The sequence below is a fragment of the Ceratotherium simum genome, chromosome 32, assembly GCF_057802395.1.
Source record: "Ceratotherium simum simum isolate JZ-2026a chromosome 32, ASM5780239v1, whole genome shotgun sequence".
NCBI classification, from domain to species: domain Eukaryota; kingdom Metazoa; phylum Chordata; class Mammalia; order Perissodactyla; family Rhinocerotidae; genus Ceratotherium; species Ceratotherium simum.
The window spans coordinates 15577407-15604625 of NC_141931.1; the positions used below are offsets into that span (position 1 = coordinate 15577407).

Sequence of the window (27219 nt, forward strand, 5' to 3'; positions counted from 1 at the left end):
CAGGAACCCCTGCCATTTTTAACAACAGGGATGAATCTTGAAGGCATTATGCTAAGTGAAATAAGTCAGACAGAGAAAGACAAATACTGTATGATGTTACTTATATGTGGAATCTACAAAAGCCAAACTCATAGAAACGGATAGCAGAATAGTGGTTGCCAGGGGCAGGGGGTAGGGGAATGGAGGAAATGGTTATAAGATGAATAGGTTCTCAGGATATAATATATAGTATGGTGACTATAGTTAATAATAATGTGTTGTGTACTTGAAAGTTGCTGAGAGTAAATCTTAAATGTTCTCACCACACATACACAAAAAAGGTAACTATGTGAGGTGATGGATGTGTTAACTAACCTCATTGTAGTAATCATTTCACAGTATATACATATAACAAATCATCACATTGTACCTTAAACTTACACGATGTTATATGTCATTTATATCTCAGTAAACCTGTGGAAAAAATATCATTGGGGGAAAAAAAAGAATAATAAAAAGATGAACTATAAAGGATGTAGTTGGTAGACATTACTACGTACAACCAAAGAATTTTGAGACGTGAAAATATGATAAATGGTAACAAAAGGCCAATAAAAATTTGGAAAAAATCTTTGCATCATTCATAACAGATAAGAAAATTAACTCAACGTTTTAAAAGATCTTATAAATCAATAAGAAAAAAAAAAAAAAGCACTACAAATTGAAAACCGAAGAGCACAAACAGGAAACACACACACACAGACACACACACACACACACAGAAATACACCTGGACAAGGCACAAAGAAAAAAACAGATTACCTTCCTCAGCATTAAAGAAATGAAAAAATACACAATTAGCTGCTACTTTAACCTATCAAATTTGAAAATATGAAACAATAATTAAATACTCAGTGTTTGGCAAACATACAGAAAAATAGACACCCTCATGTACTGCTTGCAAAAATGATACATTTTGGAGAGTGATTTCAAATTATGTCAAATGTTTTAAAATATAAATAATAATTAATATAAAAATTCTACTTTGCATTCTTTTTACTCTCAGGACAGAATCTGCAATGTGTGCAAAGCTGTATACTATTCAGTGAAGACCTATTAAATTTGTGTATAATCAAAAGCATCCCATAAATCAAATAGTGAGGAACTGAATTGGTGAATTATGGTGCATCCATTTAATGCAAGGCTACTGGCCCATTAAAAAATATTGATAAATAGTTGCTTACAGAATGTATATAAAATTAAATGTAGATGAGAAAACAATATGGTTAATATGAACCAATTTTTATTAAAAATAGATATGCATATATGTACAGTGCTTGTATCACGGTGGTAGAATTACGGTTGATGTTATCGTTTATCTTTCTTATCTATATTTAAATGTTTTCCTACAATAAAAATGAATTTCTTCTTTTGTGGTAAGAGAAAAGGATTTTTGTAGCAATAAGAAAGTTAAAAAGTTCTTAAAGGAATCGGTATATGGTCTTTGCCCATAGTATTATTTTAGTTCATTTGTATTATCCAATAAAATTCAAAGTTAGAGAATCCCTTCAGGTATTATTAAAAATAGATACAGAACCAAGATAGACCTGTAGACCTGAATAGCTTGTTATCTGAGCCTGCACAGCGGACTTCTCTTTCAGCAAGTAACCTTTCTACTGGGCGTTACACATCTACTCAGGCGTCTGCTGGTTCTGTGTCTGATTAAGCTTTCTACTCTCACAGAGTAGGTGCTCAGGAATTACATGCCTAACATAAGAATGAATTCTATGCCTAGTCACGGCTACCTCTGCACTTTCCAGGCCGTAAAGATCTTTGATTTGAGTAATTGGTGTATCTGCAAAATCACTACGTCAGAAGATCATACTGATGTTGTAAAAATGAGGCATATGTGACATTGTATGTTCATATGTTCAAGTCCTTGTCTTAACATAGAAGCTAAATCTAATTTATCTTTACTTAGTTGAATTTACTTATATTTTTTTCCTCTAGATTTTGTATAACTGTAACAATTCTGTGCAGGAGTTGGAATACAAATATATTTACTTCATTTTAATATGGTTAAGGGGAAGGCACATTTAAAAATGCTATAATAAAAATGAGCTTTTAATTTTTGAATGCAGTTGTAAACATGATATAAAAGTTATTATTTTACTACTAAACAGTGGTCTTTGGTAACATAATGTAAAATCATATACCGTACTATGAATATATTCTTAAAACTTTACCTTGCATAGCAAATGTACTACCTAACCACTGCATATAAATTATTTTACGTAAGTTTTGCAAGTGTTATTTTCACCACAGATTTCTCTTAAATTCTATGTTTTCAAGCCACTGTAATTAATTTTTTAAATTGCTTATCAAGCTAAAATATACTGGAATAAAAATAAAATAAAAATAAAATAAAAGTGATTTAATTCACTTAAAATAATTTATTGATATGTTTGCAAATTCAAAGAATAGATGCTTAACTCAAGGACAGTCTAAAATAAAGCAAACTTTCTTATGTTTTAGAGGTACTATTATAGCTAATATTCAGTTCTGTAGCAACACTGCCAGAAATGCCGCTTCTCACCAGTATTAAAAGAGTTAAGAGAAAATTACTACAGTTAATTTAGATTTTGACTGTTTGCACTCCTACTTTAATTTCAGCAAAACTGTTTCTAAAGCCTCATGTTTAACCATTATTCTAGATTTATAAAACTAGATCTTTTAGAAATTATATTGAGAGAGTGTTAAGACATCTAAATTGGCCCATAAAATATTGGCTTATTTTCTTACCAGGGAAGGCTCTGAGAAAGCAATAATTCTGGTATTTAATGTCTAAGAGACTAAAGCTTTGAAAATTGTTATTGTTGCAAAGCAGAAAACATTAAAATATTTTCAGTTTTCCTGAAGCTTTTATCCACCTTTATACTCAGCACTTAGATACATTACGATATGCACAGTTATGTCACAGAGACAGTTTGCATTATTTATGTGGCTTTTAGTTTATAATAATGTCAAGCCTGTACGAATGCATAATACAGAGAGGAATGTAGGTGCATTTGCCACAGCGGGGGCTGTAACTCATTTCCACCTGAAAGAAAATGATCAGTATTATGAAATAAAAAGAAAAATCTAAGAAAAAGTACCTTTACTTTACAAATAAGCAACACTCTTAAGAAATTTTGTTCTACCTAATCAGCATTTTGAATGAGATGGCTCACATTCAACTAGTTTCTCAATAATCAGTAAGCAAATCCTAACATCCAATATATTTTAAAATATCTATCTTTTCCAGATGATCATGTGATTGGTACATCTGGTTTTGATCCGACAGAAAGACTGGGGTCATTTTGATTCGAGTTAAGAGAAGAGAACATGTAGGCAAAAAGGTTTGAGAAAAAAATGTTGGATATTATACCATGAATGAGGCAATGTAGAGGGTGTCTTGAAACTACATATCTTTTAGATTAACTCAGGGTAACGAGTGTTCTCCCAGACTATTTCTTAACTATAATGGTGACTTTACAACACACAAATTTTATTTTATTTTTAAGTGCAATTACCTTAGAACAATTTTGTTTGTCTGTTTCTTGGTTTGTCCTGAAACATTTTGTACCAATTTTTTTTTTCATTAGTCACTGGATTTAGAAAAAACCAAATCTACTCTGATCAAAATTGGAATTAGGGGGTGAGAAAGCCACCCTCTGTCTTTCAGCAATACCTTCCCCACTTCTACTGTGGAGGCATCTAAAGGTGAGGTTCTAGAACCATCTAGGAATTATACTAAAAATATAGATTCCCAGCTCTTTTCCCTGAGATTTTGATCCACATGTTTCAGAATCTGCATTTAAATATATTGCATATACATAAATTTTTAGTGGTCTTTGATCCACATTTTGAGAAACTTCCCTGAGGCTTCTATGAGCACAGTTAGAAACCATTAACCTAGGATATGCATATGTATTCCACTAGACAACATCCTATATGAAGAATGAAGCGTATAGGACTTAATTTTGCCTGAGGGGATGACTTCATCCTCCTAAGAAATCTTAATATTAAACCTTATTTAACCAGTAGATGAACATTTAGTCAAATAAAATGAATTTGAGGGCCAAGGACTCAAAACTTTGTTCTCTTTGGCTTCCAGTAGTAAAAATGGACAAATTGGGTCAAACAAAGGCTTTTCCTATGAGATAAAAATAATCATAAAATGTATGGTACCTAGCTGGCAACCAATTTACGTACTATAGTAAAATTGCCTGGGCTAAGAGACTTGGCCAATTAAATTGATTGTGGAGGTCAGAGTACAGGATTCTGAGAGGTTATAAAATTACAAACTAGAAGGAATCATTACACAACACTTGCAAACCTACAATATTCTAAACATATTTAAATTTAAATTAGCTGCAAAGCTCAGATGTTAGGTGATCCAAGTATCTTGACTTGATAAGCAAATAACAATTTTTTTAAAAAAATTCTCAGCTGAGTAGGCTTAATGTTTTGGCAAATTCCCTAGTAGGTCCTGGAGTATGAATGGGTATACACTCATTTTTCTCCTATTATTTTTCCAGATTATGTTTCTTATTCCAAAATACTAAGAAAATAACTTGAATACTAAATGTTCTCTCTCACTGCATAAGTTAAAGGAAATGGAAATTTCATCCAAACTCAATCTCAAAAGAACATGCTAATTGCAACTGATGATATTTATATTGAATGGATTTTATTTTTCACTGGACTGTAGTTGAGAACAATATTTATTTCTATATGTGTTGATTTCAATCCCAGGAAAAAAAACCATGCCAGGTGCCCTTAGCTGGGCCCTGCTGAGCAGGATGAAGGGAAAATCCACTCACCAAGCCCCATGCTAAGGCCATGGCTGCATAGAAAAAGCCCTAGAAAAAGAGATCACTTTTTCTAATTCATATAAAAATATTGAATGAACTAGCTGTAAGAAGTGTTGTTACCCTCCCACAAACAAACAAGTAAAAAATGAAGATGTAACCCTTATTTTAGACCACAGTCCTTTAGATGCAAGGACTAGTCCATTAAAGTGCGAACACAAAAGGAGAGACTGTCACTTGGAATACCTCTTTATTTAGCTTTTACCATTTCACTTTCATGATGAAAAACACATGTTATGACCTTATCTAAGACTCAACTATACAATGAAAACTTCCCTACATATTCTAACACCACCGTGACTTTTCTAGACTTTTTATTGCTTCGTTAAGTGTATGAAGTAAGAGAATATTTTGAAATACATTAATGTGCTTTTCTTTTACACTTGCTTATGAATAATCTTTACCAACCTGAGCCAGAAGAAATCTTTGCCTTAGGGAGAAGTGGGATCATGTAATGTGAAGAGAAAGAAAGAATTGGCGTAGAACTTTTTGATTTTCAAAATTGGTCTTGAAAACTATTTCAGACACAGTGGTCTTAAAAACCTGGCTTTAAATTTCTGTAGCCAGACATCTGAGGGTGAAAAGCATTTTCTAAATTGGAAAAGCTTCCCTTTAAATATAAAAAACAAAATCTGGAAAACTGAACTTGGAATTTTACTATAAACCATAGAGTAGGATATATGATGCGTAAGAACTATTTCTTACCACAAAGTAAAAAATGTCAAATGCTTCTTGGCTGAGGAAGGAGCCTAGAGAGAAGGGAAGAGGAAGGCTAGAGGAGATGTAAGCTCAGGGATGGCTCTCTTCTCCACAATCCATTGTCATGTAGAGCACATCTATTAAACATTATCTGAATATTAAGTATTCTTATCTAAAATATACTTAATTTTTTGCCTTGTAGCTTATAATTATAAAGCATAAATATATTGATCCTAATCATCAACAAATAATTATTGAGACCTCTTATAGACCAGTCACTAAGAAATAATGCAGTAAGTTGGGAAATCACAGACTCTGCAATTTGTCAGGGAATTTGCAGTCTGTTGGAGCAGTGGGAGTAGGGGGAGAGACAAACAAGTTAAAAGCCAATTATATTACTGGGCTTATAATGCGTTGTCATATTTCTCTTTACACCTTTGCTATTTAGAAGTGAGATTCTAGTCTGCCTTTTTCTTTACGGAAATATAGATTATTAATGAGGTGTAGTCTATTTGCATGAGCCACAGAAGCTTTCTGAAATTACCCTTTGCTTTTTTTAGGAGTCAGAAGGAGCCCAGGGAAAATTTGTATACTGAAATTTCAAAAATTACTTGCCATCTCTCAAATGTGATCCAAACAGAGCAGTATTAATATCTGGTACCCTATATACTTTGGGCAATTTGGTGGCTAATGTTTAAATCAAATGATGGTAAAACTGGAACCATTTAAATAGAACAAAAACAACAACAAAAGAGAGTTCAGAAAAATGGGGTGAAAAAGTCATCCCAGGAAAGGAAAATCATTGTACGCTAAAGATACTGTGACTCTCTTTCAGTACAAGGTCATGTCGGTCAAGGCAATGATGGACTGGACAGTGGATACACTGTTAGTTCTCTTTGCAGCAGCCGCCATAGAAGCTGGGAGTCATGAAGTTCTAACTGTGGAGAGGTGTGAGGGCATAAAGGTTTTGAAAAGATTTCCTGTAATATAAATGGGGATTCCTTTGTTGTCTTCAGTAACATTTCCTTGAAATAATTAAAAGGAAGGATAGGATCTTATAGGACAGTGAGTACTCAATATATTTGTGGACTACAAAACAGGGAAAAGGTATGAGTTATTGAACTTTGAAGGAAGAGAAAAGACCAAAATAAATGATGATAAAGAGCAAATATTGGAAGAAGCAAGGAGCTGGAAAAGGAGGAAAAGGAGAAAAGGGATTTGGTGGAGGGAAGAGTAAATAGATAATTTTAAAATAACATATTAACAGTGCTTTCCAATGAGTGTCGAAATTACAAAACACTTTACTTACTTATGCTATTCTCTAGTTTCTGTGACTTTCACAAGAGCATTCACTCCTTTTTAATTAATTTATTTTATTATTATTATTTATTTTTGCTAGGAAAGATTTGCCCTAAGCTAACATCTGTTGCCAATCTTCCTCTTTTTTTTTTTGCTCCCCAAAGCCCCAGCACATAGTTGTATACTCTAGTTGTAGGTCCTTCTAGTTCTTGTATGTGAGCCGCTGCCACTGCATGGCTACTGACAGATGAGTGGGGTGGTTCCACACCTGGGAACCGGACCAGGGCTGCCGAAGCAGAGCGTGCCAAACTTTAACCACTAGGCCATCAGGGCTGGATCTCACTCTTTTTTTTTTTTTTTTTAACTTTTTTTTTTTGTGTGAAGAAGATCAGCCCTGAGCTAACATCTGTGCTAATCCTCCTCTTTTTGCTGAGGAAGACTGGCTCTGAGCTAACATCTATTGCCAATCCTCCCCCCCTTTTTTCCCCCAAAGCCCCAGTAGATAGTTGTATGTCATAGCTGCACATCCTTCTAGTTGCTGTATGTGGGACGCAGCCTCAGCATGGCCAGAGAAGCAGTGCGTTGGTGCGCGCCCGGGATCCGAACCCGGGCCGCCAGTAGCGGAGTGCGCGCACTTAACCGCTAAGCCACGGGGCCGGCCCTCACTCCTTTTTTAATTGAATATTTTTTTCAATTTTATATGAAAGAATACACTTAGCCCTCTTATTCTGTAACTTAAACATTCATCTTTACAACAGCACTGGCCTGGGGTAAGGGTAGTGGGGCAGGAATTTGGGGATTGCTTAAGAAACAGTTCCTAAGAGATATATTCAAAATATGTGGTCACTTACTTTGTATGATCCACCAATGGCCTGTGGTTCTCTTCCCCATGATGAATACTGGATCCATTACCGAGTTCCCACCTGAATGTGTTTGAATCTTGAATTAAATTTTCTGGAATTGGCTGATACCATCTACACAGGCTTCCTGTTTCAAAGCTGCAAACTTCCATAGCTTGAATAGGATGGAACAAAGACAAGATGAGTTAATCACAATAAATGTATCAATAAATGGCAATTTCTATCTACAGCAGCACTTTCTTACTCTTGTTTTTTTTTTTTTTTTTAGTTATAATCTAACTTTTCAGCATAATTAAAATAATTAAGCAAATGGTTTGTATAATCACTAAAAGAGTTTTAAAGAAATCTGGGTGTATTATATTCAAACATTTATAGTAACTGAAATATTGGAATAAATGTATAGACTAAAAAATCTGCTTTTATAAGGAAGTGGGATTTTAATTAGCTCCTAAAGCAGCAATTTAAGCATCGCCAGTCTCTTCTGACATAACACTTACACTGCTTGCATGATCTCCAAGTTTAAATAAGTCTGTCCTTTTTCCACAATAATATTACAAAGCTAAACTTTAGCTCAGCTCTGATGGTTTTATTCCAAATTCCTTAATTTCAAAGCAACAAGATTTACAATAATTTTTATATTGGACCTCTTTCCTTGAAAGTTTCCAATATTCTTGTAATGATTGCATTCTAATATCACACAAAATTATAAGTCCAGTAATTTTTTAAATACATAGATTGTGTGTGAAAATGCTCTCTCTCACATACACTCTCTCTCTCTCTCTGAATGTGTTCATGTGTCTATCTGTCTGTCTTAAATCCTCCATGGATTGAAGGAAAGATTCAATTCAATGAGTTCTTGTGTATACTACAAAAATCCTGGTGTGCACTCTAGCTTTTAAATGGCATAAACAGTGATGGCATACCACTACCACCATTTAGAAACTTGTGTTCATGATTTAATGTAAAATTTGAGATGGAAACACTCTATCAAAAAAAAAGTTATTTTAATCATGACGTTCAGGTGTCTTATTTAATCTCTGATATTAATATTGATCATATAATTATATGTATCTTATAAAGGATTTAGGATTCAATAGAATCCTATTCTTTATTGTTAAAAAAAATAAGAATTGTAGACTTAAAAAAAAAACAATTGGAGGGTATAAAGTTTCAGCCAAGCAAGATGAATAAACTCTAGAGATCTGCTGTACAACATTATACTTACAGTCAACAATAAGGTATTGTACACTTTGTTAAGAGGGTAGGTATCACGTTGTATTATCACCACAATAAAAAAATTAGAAACTTATACTGTAAGACCGAAGATGACAGGCAGATTTATCATAATATTTATCTTACAATGAGATAGTAGAGGCAAGATCACACAATTTGCTCAAATAAAATGGTGATAATTTAACTTACATTTATTAAAAGATAAATAAATATCTTTGTGATTTAAAAATAATAATTTAATAGTAGACATGCATTCAGGACATTTAAAAAACTTATCACAACTTCCCATCCAATCATAAATGACATCACTAAAATTGCAAAGTTGAACTAAAAAGAAAGTCAGTATTCACTAAAGTGTAATTCAATAATTACACTCATTAGGTGTAATTAACTAGACTGTGTGTAAACTTTTACAAACACTCAGCTTACATATGATCACGAGAGAGGATCTTAGTCTCTTCCCATGAGAAAGACTGAATACCCCAACATCATTATCATTCCTTATATTATCTGCCATCTGTGATGCACGGTATATATATATATATCCCTGGCCAACTTGAGTTAATTACTGTCCCATCTCATTCACAGAGTGAGTCAGCTTTGATTTTATGAGTTTTTTGGTCTACATTAGTTAGTTAATTTATTTTATATTTGTATATTAAGATGCATTTTTTCTGGGTTAAAATAATAAATATTAACTTTGATTTTTTTAAGTTGTAGAATTTCTTGACAAGGCTGACAAGGTAAGACAAATTAGTGTCACTACACTCTGTATTATCTGTATGTTCTGAACCCTTAATATTATCAAGATATTTGAGAAATATATAGTACAGTAAATTCACATATAGCTCAATAAAGAGCAGAGAAGAGAAAACATCACAAAGTGTTCACTCCTATTTGTCCTGTGCTTTGCCCATTCAGACACAGATTAATTTTTCTCCTCTCAGACTGTATCTTTGGTTGAGAAGTTCACTTTTAAATTAAATAATTTGCCTTTGATCCATTCTGGAAAAGCCGTGGACTGGCAGATGCCAATAAATGAAAACTATCTTTAACAGGACACAGATGTTGACAGGCCTGTGTGCATTAGAATTGGTTTGCTTATGAACTCTGAATATCCGACATAGCATTCACTTTACATGTGCATTTTGGCAATGGCAAAATTTGAACGAATTCATCTAATTTGAGGGTATTATAATGCTTCTTCCCTAAATATTCCTATTTCATGAGTGTGAGGAGTAGAACAGAGACAAACAGGGGGATGGATAGAAGAGCTAGTAAATCATAGTCCTGGCGCCAAGTCAGGTCCATGAAAACAAGTGTTTTGAATCCAAAACATTAATTTAAAGACACATACCTCATGTTGGGCATGACAGAAGAATGCATGCTGACACTTCTACTATAATTTTCTGTACAAATAGCTTTTATGTTAAGAAATTGCTCTAAGCCAAGTTGAAAATTTCTAACTAGGACACCAGCCTTGCTACTTAGAGATTATGCTAGTATTTTCTTATCTTTTTTATGCCTATATTTAATACAAAACTTAGGAATTCACCTACCGCAGGATGATTCATCTGATTTGTCAGGGCAGTCATATCTAAAATCACATTTCTGCATTTTCTCAACACAGTGACCACCAGACCTGCAAACAAATTCATTGTCTGTACAGTTGCGTGGAGGTAATGTTACTGTAACTGAAGTTTCCGGTGGAGTTGGGAGGTCCACTGGCAAATTACCTTAACAAGAAAAAAAATACAGGTATCATTTACCAGATTTTCCATTTTTTAAAGATTTTACATAAAAAACTCTTCTATGAATGATTCACATTCAATATTATAAAGAATACTTGATAGTATTTGCTAATCTGCTGAACTTCTTTATGTAAGCAGGTAAGTTGGGGTTCTTGCTCTTAGCAATGGCAAATAGTTCTGGATATCTTTGATTATAAAAATAAGTGAAGGTACAGAGGGAAATTGTTGAAAAATTATTCACAGCTCACTGAATAAAAGGAAGGCTGAAAGGACTTGGAAGATCAGCAGGAGCCAAGGGAGTTCCAGATGCTGGCATCAGGAACCAGAGTCAAGATCTGGTTAGGCGCCGGCCCCGTGGCTTAGCAGTTAAGTGCGTGCACTCTGCTACTGGCGGCCCGGGTTTGGATCCTGGGCGTGCACCGACGCACTGCTTGTCTGGCCATGCTGAGGCAGCATCCCACATACAGCAACTAGAAGGATGTGTGACTATGACATACAACTATCTACTGGGGCTTTGGGGAGAAAAAGGGAAAAAAAGGAGGAGGATTGGCAATAGATGTTAGCTCAGGGCCAGTCTTCCTCAGCAAAAAGAGAAGGATTGACATGGATGTTAGCTCAGGGCTGATCTTCCTCACAAAAAAAAAAAAAAAAAGAATCACTGCTAAAAAAAAAAAAAGATCTGGTTAAACCTTCTAGTCCACTAGATAAATAAACATTGTTCTTTCACTGCTACAATGAATCGGACATCTCCTCATCTGCGTGCCACATATCCTCATATATTCAAAATTCAAGGTTTCAAGAGAGACCCAAGCCAGAAATATTCATCTAGAAGTATTTAAATAATTAAGATAATCATTTCTGAAATTACAGAGTTTAGAAGAAAGTCATAAAAGTTAATTTATACAGTAAGTTATTCAATATACATTTATTAACAACATCCCTGTGTCATGTACATGGTAGGTGAAAGGTATTTAAAGCCAAATATGCCATCACCGCCATAAAATAGTTTACAGACGAGTCGATAAGGCAGTTAAGTAAATCTTTCATTACAGTTTCGTGGGATAAGTTTATAATAGAGATTATAACTCCATAGAAGAAGGACACCTATCCTTTTACTCTTGGATTCATAGCACAATTCACAGATCATGGCGGGTACACTATCATTGTGAAATGAGTGAATACATACACAGATGGATGGAAAGATAGATGGATAGGTGGATGGATGGATAACAAAGTAAATGAATGAATATATGGAAAAATGGAAGATTGTACAGAGTATTAAGAGAACACAGGAAAAGCAATATCAGATGAGAGATGGGGAAGACTGCCTGCCAGGGTGATGTTTAAACTAAGTTTTTAGTTTCAAAGGATGACGGGTTGCTGGCTAGATGAAGAAGAGTACAAGGTCTTTTTAGGCAATGAGAAAATACATGTGTGAAGGGAGGGAAATATATTGGTCCATTTTTTTTTGTTATACTGTAAGAGTCTGGCATGGAGAATATCTTGTGATATAGTATGAATGCGTGTGATGGAGTTACTAGATATGGGACTAGAGAGTAGACAGTTACCAGATCATAAAGAGCTAAAGTGGGACCAATTTAGGAGTTTGAAATAAATACAAAAAGCTGTGGAGAAATGCCAAGATATAAAATTTCCACTTCAAGAAATACTTTTCTGGCATTAGTGTGGGGAATGACTTGCAGGTGGCTCCGACATGGAGCAGAGCGAACACTTAAGCTTTTACTTTAATTCCAGGCAGCTAATAAACCAAAGCATAGATGGTTTGTAGGGTGGAAAGCAAAGACCTGAGCAATGTTAAACATCCAGTATCTAGAGGACTAGGGATTTGGGTGCTGTTGAGAATTTGAGGAAAGTCCAATAAATAGTACTTGATTTCTTAGCTCAAGTTTTGAAGCAAATTAAGAACTAAGAGTGAAGTGTATGGCAGATAGTAGATCAAAATATCGACTTTTTATGATGAAGTTGATACTGAAGAAAATGATCTATATCTGTAGACAAGTGGTCTTTTAAAGCATGAAACTCAGAAACAAACAGACTCTCTAAGTTACAACCTGTGCTGGAAGCTTTCAACCCTCTTTGTATGGAAGCCTACCATTGTGAACTCCAGCAAGGAGGTGTTGAGTAGATCTCCTGCATCCTTCGGCGTACTAGCTCCAAAAAGAAAAGACGATACTAAGGGAAGAGTATGCACGCTCAGGCTCTCGCTGCAAACTCAATAATCCATTGTTGTTTTTCCATAATTTACATTAGGGTTCACTCTTGGTGTTTTACTTTCTATGGGTTTTAACAAATGTATACTGCTAAGTTTCCACCATTATAGATCATACAGAATAATTTCACTGCACTAAAAATCCTCTGTGCTCTGTCTATCCATTCCTCCCTCCCCCAAGTCCCTGGCAAACATTGATCCTTTTATGTCTCCACGGTGTTTCCTTTTCCAGAATGCCATATTGTAGTTGGAATCATACAGTATGTGGCCTTCTCAGATTGGCTTCTTCCACTTAGTAATATGCACTTTAGTTTATTCCACATCTTTTCAGCTTCTTTTCAACACTACATAATATTCATTGTCTGGATATACCACTGTTTATTTATCCACTTTCATACTGAAGGGCATTTTGGTTGATGGGCATCTTTTCATATGCTTATTGCCATCTGTATATCTACTTTGATGAGATGTCTTCAGATTTTTTGCCCGTTTTTTAATCTGGTTGTTGATTTTCTTACTGTTGAGCTTAAAGAGTTCTTTGTATATGTTGGACAACAGTCTTTTGTTAGATATGTCTTTTGCAAATATTTTCTCCCAGTCTGTGGCTTGTCTTCTCCCTCTCTTGACAATGACTTTCATAGATCAGAAGCTTTTAATTTTAATGAAGCCCAATTTACCAATTATTTCTTTCATGGATCGTGTTTTTGGTGTAGTATCTAAAAAGTTATCAATATAATCGAGGTTATCAAGATTTTCTCCTGTGCTATCTTAGGAGTTTTATAGCTTTGCGTTTTATATTTAGGTCGATAATCTATTTTGAGGTCATTTTTATGAAGGGTGTAAAGTTTGTCTCTAGATTCACTTTTTTTGCATGTGGATGTCTAATTATTCCAGGACCAATTTTTGTAAAGACTATCTTTTCTCCATTGTGTTGCCTTTACTCTTTTGTCAAATATCAGTTGACTATATTTATGTGGGTCTATTTTTGACCCTCTGTTATCTTCCAATGATCTATTTCTATATTCTTTTAGCAATACTACATTGTCTTGATTACGGTAGCTTTATAATAAGTCTTGATGTCAGGTAGCATGAATTCTCTGACTCCGTTCTCTTTCAATATTGTGTGGGATATTCTGGGTCTTTTGCCTCTCTATATACCCTATAGAATTAGTTTGTCTATATTCACAAAGTAACTTGCTTGGATTTTTATTGGGATTGCATTAAATCCATAGGTCAAGTTAGAAAGAACTAACATCCTGACAACAGGGAGTCTTCCCTCATGCATGTTTTTGTATCCTTATCTCGAACAAATATTTTGTATTTAAGATATACACTACTATTTTGTGTCTTAGAAAATTTTATATAAATAGTATTCTTCATACTTCTTTTGAACTTGCAATTTTTGCTCAACATATTTTTCAGATTTATCTCTACTGACACATGCAGAATTAATTCATTCAATTTCACTGCTTTAGGGTATTCAATTGAATGAATACCCAGAGTTAAATATTTATTGTATGAATAGTCTGTAGCTGGTGTATCTCTTCTCAAGCAGGATAGTAGGATTATTTATACACCTGTCTTATTTTAAAGTATGCTACAATGGACATCTTTGTACATTTCTCTTTGTGAACACATGCCAGAGTATTTTCAAGACAAGGCACCTTGAAATAAAATTGCACAGTTATAGGGTATGTGACTAGTCAACTTAAGTAACTGTTTTCAAAAGTGGTTTTACCCATTTCAACCCAAAAATGTGTACATTTGTCATATTCTCATACTCCAGCCAACACATGACATTATCAGATTTTGTAAATGTTTGCCACTGTAATGGGACTGATATAATAATTCCTTGATATTTTAACTTGTATTTCCTTAATTATTGAGACTTATTTTTTAATTTTAGGGGCCACTCAGGTATCTTACTCTAGCTTTTGAGTAATGTTCACACCCTCTGCTCTTTTTTTCTATTGAATTCATTGTCTTTTTTTAATTAATTTACAGGTTTGTATCCTACATACTCTATACTAATCCTCTGTCATTTATCTAGGTGACAAATATGTTCTCTTTTCATTTTGTATGTTGTCTTTCAAAATAAAAAATTCTAATTTTAATGTTTTTTAAATTTATTAATCATTTCCTTTATGGTTTGTGATTTAAAGTTTCACTGAAAAAAATTCTTCCTTGTTCCAATATCATAAACACATTTTCTATAATTTTCATAAATTTTGATAGTTTTACTTTTCACATTTAGGTCTTTACTACTTCTGGACTTTAGTGTTATCTATCGTCTATAAGAATCTAAATTCAACTTTTTTCATATGAATGGCCAATTTTTGATCTATTAATCTATTGAGCAACTGAAACTTTTCTCACTTATGTTTTATTATGAAATGTATTATACATATATAAGAATGGATATAAAATATATGCCCAGTTTAAAGAATAATAATAATAAAAAGAGTTGCCATAAGTCTACCATCTAGCTTATGAAATTAAAATTCACAGTTTTGTACCTCTGTGGTTTCCCTGCTGATTCCATACCCTCATTGCCATCTCTCCAGGTTAGCAGTACACTGAATTTTGTGTTTTTCATTTCTTTCCTTTCATTTGCTTTTATCTTTTTTCTCATTTGCATATATACCAAATAATCTCTCATAGTGGCTACTTATTACATTATGTGATTAAATGAGTTAACATTGTGAAATTCTTAGAATAGTGACTGTATACATGGAACACCATGCAGGCCCTTGTTAAATAAATAAAATGTTGTTTAGATTTGAAATTTAGATTTATGGACTCATTCTGTATATAATCTTCTACAATTTGATTTTTGTCTCAAAATTGTGCATTCATCCCTCCATGTTAATGTATGTTCTAGTACGGCTATTTTGACTGCTGTATAATATTTCACTTTATGAATATATGTTATTTAACTGTTCTACCATCACTGGTTTTTGAGTTGATTCTGTTTGAAGTTTTGTTTGTTTGTTTTGTACATTTCTCCTGATGTATCTAGGAGTGAAATTGCTTGGTCACAGAGCATGCACAACTTTAACTTTACTAGATAATGCCAAACTGTTCTCTAAAGTGACTGCATCAATTTTTACACTTCTCAACAGTGAATAAATATTCTGGTCATATTACATACTCATCATCCATTGGTATAGCTACACTTACCCATGTGTTTCACATTTTCTCTGCTGTCTATTCCTCATTTGCATCTCAGCCCTTGTTGAGCTTGTTTTGTCTCTTTCTGATGTTCACATTTGCATAGTTCATTGGTAAGAGTCTGATGAAGTAAAATCATTTTTTATTTGTTTGTGGATGTTATCCTCCGAATGCCTTTGTTCACCCTCATTCCTGAGTTTTGCTTTGCTCTGGACTAACAGTTATTATTTCTCAAAACTTTGAAAATAGTATTCAACTGTCTTCTGACTTCCATTATTCCTGTTGTGAAGTCAGCTGTCAGTCTAATTATAGTTCTTTTTAATTGTATTTTAATCTCTGGCTGTTTTTAACATAATCTTCTCTTTTTGTTGTTGTTTTCCTAATTCATTTCCATAAGTCTAGACCTGGATTTTTTCTCATTATAATATTTTGCATGAGGTCCACTAGGTTTCTTAAATTCATGCCCGATGTTAATTCTTAGCCAATATATCTTTGAAAATTTCTTCTCCTCCATTTTCTTTATTCTCTCCCTGGAACTCCATTGGCTTTTATGATCTATCCCTCGAGTAATTCTACCTCACCCATTTTCCCTCATTATATCTATATGCTGCACTCTGAAATTCCTTTGTAGCTATTTTCCAGTTGACTAATCACAAAACTGATGTCTTTCAGCTATTTGATTCATCCACTCAGATTTTTATTTCATTGATTTTATTTATCACTTCAAGAAAGCCAATTTTATTTTTTTCAAAATTTTCTCTTTTTTTTTAACCATGTCATGCTATTTTCTTAGGGTTTGGAATCCTTTAATATTTCTAATTATTTGTTTATTAGTTTTCTATGTTTGCATAACAAATTTCCATGAACCTTAGAAGTTTAAACTAATAAACGCTTACTATCTCACACAATTTCTGTGAACCTGAAATTCAGAAGCTTAGTTTGGTGGTTCTGATTTAGGGTCTCACTAGTTTGCCATCAAGATGTCAGCCAAGGCTGCAATCATCTGAAGGCTTGACTGAGGCTGGGGGATCTGCTTCCAAGGAGACTTGTTCACATGCCTGGGAAGTTAGTGCTACTGGTAGGAGGTCTCAGTTCCTGAATTTTCTCCATAGGTCTGCTTGAGTATCCTCTTGACCTGGTGTCTGGCTTCCCCCAGAGTGAGTGATCCAAGAGAAGACAGCAGAAGCCTAGCTTTGGAAATCACAAACAGTCATTGACACGTGGGTCATTAGTTACAAGGTCAGTCCTACTCAATGGGGGAGGAGGCTGGTACACAGGGCATGAATTCCAAGAAGTAGGGATCATTGGAGGCTATTTAGGAGGCTGGCCACTATAATTTGCTGTGCTTGATTTTTCTGTGAGAATCATTTATCACCTAGTTTGTAGAAGAGTCCATCTAGATCAACTTTGAGTTGTTTCTTTTGGAACCCCATTGGCACCCCTTCCCAGGGATGGTATATCCCTCTCGCCCTCCTTTCCCTTTTCCTTCTTCTCATCCATCCCGTGTTCTGTTACTCCCTAGCTCTGGCAGTCACATTATGTTTTCTGTTCTATTTTTCCATACTCTCTTTGTTTCTCTCACCTGGGAATTTCTCTTTTTTAAGCTCAGCTTGACATTTAAATGAATGAATGTTATACTATATTTGACATCTCTAAGTATATGTCGTGTTATAGTTTTCAGATCATCTTGTCTGCTGTATTATTAAAACCAGCAGTCTTAACTGCATCTTTGGCCCCGGTTTCAATATAAATTAGGAAAGAGTCTCCCTTAAGAAGAAACCATGGACATGAATGGATGTCTTAGAAAAAGGGGTTGATGAGTTGATACTCAGCAAAAATAGAGACAACTCATTATCTATCTCAGAAATGATCCAGGAATGATAGGTAAAAGGACCACTACAGTCATGTGCCACATAACAATATTTCAGTCAATGATAGACTGCGTATTCGATGGTGATCCCATAGATTAGTACCATATAGCCTAGGTGTGTGGTGGGCTATACCATCTAGGTTTGTGTAAGTACTGTAGGGGAGGAAGAAATTTTCCTCTACCTTCTAGGTTCTTCTACCTGGTCTAAGAATTAAATTGACATGAGACAGATTAAAAGGAGAAAAACAAAAGTTTGATAACATGTATACATGGGAGAAACTCAGGAAAACCAAGTAACTTGCCAAAATGGACAAAGCCCTCACCTTAAATACCATCCTCACCTAAAGACAAAAGAAGATGTTGGGGGTGGGGAGTCAGGGACTTCAAAGGGAATGAAGGCAGGTCACAGGTGAAAAGGATCAAATATATGGAAAACAAATGTTTGGCCACACAGAAACAGAAGAAAACAGAGGGGAGCCCAACAAATAGGCTTTTCTAGGTTCCTCCCTGTTTACCCCCTAGTTCATATTATGCTAAGGTGATAGTTCACTTCCTGAGACAGGTTTTTTTATTTGAATTCTTTTGGGCAGTTAAGGGGGAGATAACAAGAAAAACCTTTTGATTCTTTTGTTTCTTAAACATAATCAGCCTAAAATAATCCTCATGTTAAAGAGGCACAATTTGGGGTGGCCAATTTTGTTTGTTTTACATTCTGTCATGTTCACACAATGACAAAATCACCAAATGATGTATTTCTCAAAATGTATCCCTGTCATTAAGCGATGCGTGACTGTACTCTAAAAATGTAATTGTAAGATTCTGAAATTCTTTGTTCTTTCTTCATTACTCTTTGTTATTCCACCAGAATGAGTAAATCTTAAAAACCAAATAAGTCCAATATGTTTGTATTTTAGAGCACCAAAAGAGCAAACTGAGAAAAGTATTTCTTACTCTGGACTAAAACTTTGGAAATGGTGGTGTTTGTAACATGGAAGATGGAGTTGTAGCTGATTCCTTGGGAATTGCCTTGTAGAAATAAAACAGAGCCCAGAAACATGGTGATGCCAAGACATTGTTTAGAGACTAAGGCATGGCAAGGACTGCAAGGTTCCTGACACACACTCCAGTCCTCAAAGATTAGACTTTCATCTAAGAAACATGAAGTCAACTTGTTTTACTTCACAATGACTTAGAGCAGTATTTCCTAAAGTACCATCTTCTTAAATCAGGTGATACTAAAAATGACTTCATGCATTATATAGATAAATTTTATTTTATAAAAAAATATGAATTGTGAATAATTTTAATGGTAAAATATACCTAGAACAATAAGTGAGTCTTAAATCAGTTTGAGCTGCTATAACAGAATACCATAGACTGGATGGCTTAAACAATAAACATTTATTTCTCACAATTCTGGAGGCTGGAAGTCCAAGATCAGGGTGCCAGCATGATAGGATTCTTGGTGAGGGCTTCTTAACATGGACTTCCTTGGTGTGTGCACACAAAGAGAGATCTCATGTCTCTTCCTCTTCTTATTAGGGTATTAATCTCATCATGAAGGTGGCACCTTCATGACCTAATCTAACCCTAATTACCTCCCAAAGATACCACCTCCAAATGGCATTATATTGGGGATTAGGGCTTCAACATATGAATATTGGGGAACACAAACATTCAGTCCATAGCAAAGCTTAGAATTGTTTTTGCCTATAATTGCATTGAATGGCTAAAATTGGTAGCGATGATAGAGTTAAATCTCTTTGAACAAAAAATACTAAAAGCTTTGCAAATGAAACAAAATTGCAAAGGTGAAATGCAAATAACTGAAGTTTGCACTCACTAAGAAGCAGAGATTAGTCTGATCTTCTTCCACAGCCTTGAGCCATAGGGAAACCAACCCACCTATACACCTGTCATCTTAAGTAGATGACTCAGACTCCAGATGGACTCAGTACTCTAACTCCTCGCTCTGTGAACTCCTTGTAACAAATATGATATAATTCATCCTACACTAATATAATCTTTCTGACAAAACAGATTTTCCAGCTTGTTTTATACTAGACTTCCTTCCCTTCAGCCATTCCCATACTGGTAATTAGGCAAATAAAATCAATATTTTAACATTTCTACTCCTTGATAAATTATTACCAGCTTTAGACATATCATAACTGTATGAATTACTTGTCTAATATGCATAGCTGTCCTTTATTCATCTCCAGGTAACAATGCCTATGTTTTTCCTGTGACTTCTGATGTCAAGAAATAGACTTAATTTAAAAATCTAAAAGTCTACTCAAAGTTTAAACGTAATAAATCTTCAGAAAATTGAAAAATTTTAAATGTCTATAGCTCCAAGGGAAAAGTGTAGATTTTTGCTGTTGCACTTAATGCAATAACAGAGTTATATCCACAAGCTGAAACAATTACATTCAGCATGATCGTACTGAAGTGTCTGTGTTAGCTCTACTTTCTACGAGAGTAGGTTTTACTAAAATATAGCTGTTCTTTGTACATGATTTATAACAACTGTGATACAGCTGTTTGCTACATATTATACACAGTGCCTTTTTTTCCCTATCCCAACAGCAAATCAGCTCTTTTGAAATATTATTACTTAAACACATGCATTCAATGAAATTTTCCAGGTAGCACAGGTATTTTCCATCTTTACAGGCTTTGCACTATGTTTGAAAGTGACTACAAATAGACTGAAGTAGCAGTTGTACAATTTTCAAGCTAAAATCTAAGTATTTTAACAGCCTTATCCATTTTGAGTATTTAGCATTTCCCTCAATTAAAAGATGACAAAATTTTAAAGTTTTAACTTTAAAACAGGTTAAGTTAGTTATTTGTCTAAGTTTGTTTTCTAGAAACACAATAAAAATACTAAGTTGGAGGGACATAGGCTTTTGCCAATTTTTTTCCTACATATATGCTAAGCCACTTTGCAAGACTACACCAAAGACGCTAAAACCAGGATATTTAAGATTGTAATCGCCAAGTCTCAAATTTCTTGATTTTTGCCTTGAAGACGTCTATTAAACTTCAAATATTTCAGATAATTTTGTATTTCCTTCAGAGTCTATATTTCCTTTAGAAAAATATGGAAGAAAGAAGAACCTCAAAACAAAGTGCTTTCCTGTACTGCATCATTCTCTGACAAATATAACGGACACACCAAATAGCTTAATACTATAAGGTGAAAAGCTGCAGGTGACATCTTCAAAGTGAAGACAAAGCACCCTCACTTTTCCCCTTGCCTTTTTATTCACACTGAAACAAACATTACTCTTTGCAGAAAGAATAGAGACCTGAACAGCATTTATAAATAAAGCCGGTGAGATATTGAGGCTAATGAGGATGGATGCCAAAAATTCAATCAACTCAGTCACTTTAACAACAACAAAAACCATTTGGTGGGTGGGGGAGGACATCATAAAATTGCTGTTAAGCATCTTGTAAATAGTTACCATACTGTATCAACTTTAAGCCATCATCAGTTACAAGATATGCCACTGACTTAGTAACAACTTTCCTGGGAAAAATAAAACTCTAATACCTTGGATACTAATATTTATTCTAAAAATTAATAATTTGAGTAGCTAATAATTTTAATATGCATGCTGAATTCTGAAATTTTAAAATAGGATGAAAAGTGCATAGGCAATTTTTTTTCAGATTGCAAACAGTATGTCATGATGCCATGTAGTCATGACTTTATTTTTCCAAATAACCCATCTATCTCACCAAAAATCCTTGAGGCAAGAAAGAAAACTGTCATATGTGTTCTGTTGGAGGGAACATACTGCTTGCTTTTCTCACGTAGGATGGAAAGAATAATGTGAAACAGATACTTCCTCTGGGATACTTGTTTTTAAGTCTGAATATCTGGCAACACTCCTTACTTAATAATCTCCTCTGAAGGTCTGAGTCAAGGTGAGAGGAAAGCTATTGAACCTTGCCATCATTCTCCATCATTATCTACTCTGGGAATGGACAACATCATACACTGATGCAAAGAATCATAGAATTCTACTGTATGGCTAAGTTTACCTACTTCCCCTAGAAATGTAATTAATCTTCCCTAAAAAGTCTTTTCTCTCCTGGATTAGTTTTAAAATAAGAATCCAGGGCCCAGCCCGGTGGCGCAAGCGGTTAAGTGCGTGCATTCTGCTGCGGCGGCCCGGGTTCGCAGGTTCGGATCCCAGGCGTGCACTGATGCACTGCTTGTGGAGCCATGCTGTGACGGCGTCCCATATAAAGTAGAGGAAGATGGGCACAGATGTTAGCTCAGGGCCAGTCTTCCTCAGAAAAAAAAAAGAGGAGGATTGGCATCAGATGTTAGCTCAGGGCTGATCTTCCTCACCAAAAAATAAATAAATAAAATAAGAATCCATATCATCAAAGCATTAAAACAAAGGAAGTATGATCCAAAATTGAGAATGGGATTTGAAAATTAAGTTAGAAACAATTAGAAGTTAGAAAATGAGGAAGAGTTGACCTGGAAGAGCTAATAATGATGTTCTAGGACAAAGCAAAAAGAAATTAGAAATTAAGTCTATGGCATAAAGACTATTGAGGAAAAATTAATAAAAGCTTGCAGTTAAAAAGCTTACCCTTCCAGTCAACACTGTTTTGAACCAGGGTCAAGGCAGAAGTAATGGAAAAACCAGAATAGATATGAGAAATATTTTGGAGTTGGAGTCAGCAGGATTTGCAGATGGGCAAATTTAAGGGGAGAGTCAAAGATGACTGTGGAATTTCAATCTCAGGTTGCTAAGAATACTGATGTCATTAAAAGGAACAAGGAATGCATGGGGGAAAGAGAGATTGATTTTGAGGTAATAGGTAAAAATGAAATTACTCCACTTTAGTCACTTTTAGCATAATATAAAAATTACAGATAAGGTACAAATCTGCTTGTTGGAGATTAGGTCAATGTTTTCTGTTTGTGTATATATGTTTTTCAGTGTTTATTAGTTTTGTTTTGTTTTAGCCAAAAAGGAAACATGCTGTAGATAAATAATCAGTTTATATTAAAAGCAAATCAACATCTGTAAGTGAACCTAGATGCATTGATCCCACCTCAGCTAACATGATGTCATGAAAAGAAATTGACTGATAATCATCAAGAGCAATATTTTTATTAAGAGCCAATTTTTACTTTTATTTTCATCTTGTGACAAGATTACATTAAATTCCTGTATGAAACCTATGGCCACAACAGACTTTGTGGCTTCAACCCAACGTTTCTTTTGTTATGAAGCCAACATTAAAACCACACAGTTCAGACACTTTTTAGAATTCCATATTTTTCTTCCAAAACTTGAACCAGAAAATCAGGACTAATGGTCTGTAACTGATATTTCACATCTCTGCCTTTGTTTCTGGCAGCTCTTCTCCCTCCAACTTGGAACCATCAGCCACAGAATGTGTTTAGCTGGATAATTGGAGCAGCAACAGTATAAATGGTGACTTGTGCTGCCTTTCTGTACTTTTTTTTTTTTTTTTGGTCTTCTCTGCCACTCGGATCACAGTGATTCTCCCTAAGCTCAGAGTGGAAGGCGATTTGGGAAAAGCTCTGGCCATTGAAATCAGACAAGCTTAGATAAAAGTCCTATTCCCGCTCTCAATTGTGTATTCTCCTCCAGGTCACTTATGCTCCTTAAGTTTAATTTTTCACACTTGTAAAATGGAAATTGTATTCTCTTCCTTGTGAAGTTAGTGTATTTTATGAGCAGAATAATAACAATGGTTAACATGGTCTAAGAAGCAGACATTGTATTCTGCCACTTTATAGCTAGGTAACCCTGGGCAGGTGTCTCCTTCTCAGTTTGCTCCATAATGTTGGGAAAACAAAGGCATCAATTCTTTTCAACATTCAACATCTATTCACCAACAATGGACCAGGTACTATTCTAGACTCTTCAAATGTGATCGGATTATACGAGACAATACATAGAGTGGTAGTTGGTATGATTGTGCCCATTTATCAGCTCCCTCTCATGTAAGGATTTTCTGTATTCCCTACCCTTGCCAAGTTCCCTGTCCATGGAGCATACTTCCCTGCCCTATTGTTAGGTTTGACCACATGGCTCACTCTGACCAATGGACATGAGCAGACATGATACATACCATGTCCCAATAGAAGCTTTAAATGTGCTTTCTTTTTCCAACCCTCTGCCCTGACAACAGAATGTGTCAGGTAGGGACTTGGTCCTTCAGCTTTGGTCCCAGATAGGACACACGGAACAGAGATACAGAGCTTGGGGCTACACAGAATTATAAGGAGCTCTGAACAAGAAATATATATTTTTGCTATTATTGTTCTATGCCAACCCACACACTTAAGACCAAGAAATAAATGCTTGTGGTTGTAAGTCACTGAGATTTGGCTTCCAAGTAAAGCTGACTGACACATAACATAGTAGCTTGCATATAGACATACTTAAAGTTTTAGCAATAATAATAACTAAAATATATAACACAAGTATATAAAACATTTAAAAAGATATAGACATCACTCCATCTATCCACTCATCCATCCAACAAATATCTATTAAGTACTACTAAGTACCACATACTATTCAAGCTGCTGGAGACAAGGCAGTGAGCAGGTAAAATCTCTGCTCTTATGCAGTTAACATTACAGTGGGAAAAATGGAAATTTAACTATAAGGGGGATAGGCATTATGGAGAAAAAATAACTCAGGGAAAGAAGATAGAAAATATCAGATAAGGAAGAGACTGTGTGTGTGTGTGTGCGCACGCGCGTGTGCATGTAGTGTAGTGTTCAGAGAAGGCTTCTCTAAATAAGAAACTTTTGAGCAGAGGCATAAATGCGTTGGAGCGCTCCAGGATTAGCCGAGAGGCCTTATGGTTGAGAGAAGTCAATTAGAGGCACACTTGTGGAAGGTGAAGTCAGAGAAGTATGAGAGGATCAGTCATGTATTCCTTGGAGCCCATTGGAAGAAGTTTGACTTTTGCTCTGAATGAGATAAGATGTCCTGGAAAAACTCTGATGATAGGGTGACATAATCTTATCTAAGTTTGAAAAGGATCATTCTGGCTGCTGTTTTGAGAATAGATTCAATGGTTCAAGGGCAGAAGCAGAGAGATTATTTAAAAAGCAGTTGCAATAATCCATGTACAGACAACGGTGGCTTGGGGAGAGCAGTGAGGGCACTAAGACATAGTGGACTCTGGATATATCTGAAGCTGGTGGCTGACAAGCTTTGTTAATGAAGAATCAGCAACTAGAAATAAACTGTCATTTACTGAGATACGGCGGCGTGGAGGAATGGCAAGATTGTGGGGCAACTGGTAATGAAGAACTTACTTTTAGAAATTGAGAGGTAAGGGTAAACTTGTTCAATTCTGATTTCCTTCTTGCTGGCCTTCCAGAGAGGGACTGGCTTTCTACAGAGTTCCATGGAAACCACTACACAGAGTGGTTAAGGTAATTAATCTTGCCAGAACGATGAGGTGGAGGGTCAGAGCTGCACCACCCAGCTACGAGGGAAAGAGCTGGAATCCAGCCCTCTGATTATGCCTGGGGAGAGGCTGGTGCTCTTCAGACCAACAACGCTATGGTGACAGAGCAGGGCTGAAGGTTAAGTTTTCAGCATATGAGAGTGCTCTCTACATGGAGTATTGCAATTGCTTTTTAAATTACCCAGTCCCTGGTCTCTGATTACTCCAGAAAGGAGATTGTGTCCCCCTTGTCATGCAATTTAATAGCCTCCAGCCTCAGTGCCAGAATCATCCTCCAAGAACGTGATATCCAGTCCTACTAGATCACTATGCACTGCCCGGGATGTTTCCCCTAGGGTGTGTTTGTTTTAGGTTATTTTCCGTTGTTACCTTTGAGATGCCTATTAGATAACCAAGTTGAGATGCTGAGTAGGTGGTTAGTATGTAAGTCTGGAGTTTAAGAGAAAGGTTGAAAATGGAGAGATAAATCTAGGAAACATGTGTTACTGTTTTAATTGAAAGAAATCTATAATATGGAGAGGAAATGGTTGAAAACAATCCTTAAGAATATTTAAAGTGCAGCCTGAGAATAAAACATCACTGAAGGTAACTGAGAGGTTAATAAAGTCTCCAAAACAATGTAATTATAAGGCAAACAGTTGGTTATTATAACTCTCAAATACAATGAAATTACAGTTTAACTTCAGACATGATTTCCTAATATTTCCCATGTGATGAGAGGTAAACACGACTGATCCAAACCTCTTTGCCATGTTTGCAAAGATTTGAAGACTAACTATTAGCAAAGATTTACAACAATTGTTTCCAGGGTTATTACATTTGAAAGAATAGAATTGAGAGTATTTCCAGCACAATTTTGGATGACATCTGTGCTGTTACAGGAGGTGCAATCAAGAAATATTGATTTCTTTGGCAGTTTTTTCAAGTAAACAAGTTTGAAAATACTCATATACTGAAATATTCTTCCTTACCAGGGTAGAGGGTACAGTCCATAAATGACAAATCATCAATTGCAATGTCGCCAGTGAAGCCATCTCCCACTGAAGCCTCCACCAAAATCTAAGAAAAATATAAGAAATTGGCTGTCATTGTGAAGGGAATTAATTTATGGAATCTCATGGTTGAAAAGGAATTCAGAATTTACCTAAAGAGAACTCTCTTCTGAAACATTAAAAAATACTTTGCAATAGTCTCCATAAGTAGGCATCCTGTCTGGACCTGAATATTTCCAGTAATAGGAAGTTCCATACTTTATTGGGCCCATTAGACCTATGAAGCCCATTCTCTTTACGGTGAATTTTGATTTTCTGAAATGTCAATATTTCAGATTGATATCTACTTCCCTATAACTTTCAACCATTAGTTCTAGACTTGCCCAGTTTTCTTCTGATCCTTAAAGCATTTGAAGGCAAATTATTGTCCACTTTCCCACCTTTACCTTGGTAGTTCGTCTGTTTCCAAGGTTAAACCTCTTCATCCTTTGAGAAATCCAATTTGATGCCAGAGGTGCTTACTAGAATCTACATTGAAGAGCTTTAAAATTTTTCTCACCCACCAACCTTATTCTGTAACACTTTGTGAAACTGGCTAATCGTTATTAGATCTTCAGTACCACATTAATCACAGTGCACTCAGATGACATCTGTGCTGTTAACTGGAGCTACAATTCCACGAAAACTCCAGTAAAATATGAAATACTGACAAAGCACTCTAGGAT

General features: G+C 35.1%; 1 protein-coding gene across 6 annotated transcripts in view; it reads right to left on the minus strand.

Moving 5' to 3' along the window:
- Positions 1-27219, minus strand: part of MALRD1 (MAM and LDL receptor class A domain containing 1) — an 846741-nt gene that overhangs the window by 466593 nt on the left and 352929 nt on the right. For all 6 annotated transcript variants that reach the window (XM_087420773.1, XM_087420775.1, XM_087420776.1 and 3 more), the window contains 3 exons: positions 26474-26561; positions 10543-10719; positions 7742-7904 (listed from right to left, as the gene is read on the minus strand). In XM_087420773.1, the coding sequence (XP_087276899.1) occupies positions 7742-7904; positions 10543-10719; positions 26474-26561 (428 nt within the window). The remainder of the gene's footprint in view (positions 1-7741; positions 7905-10542; positions 10720-26473; positions 26562-27219) is intronic.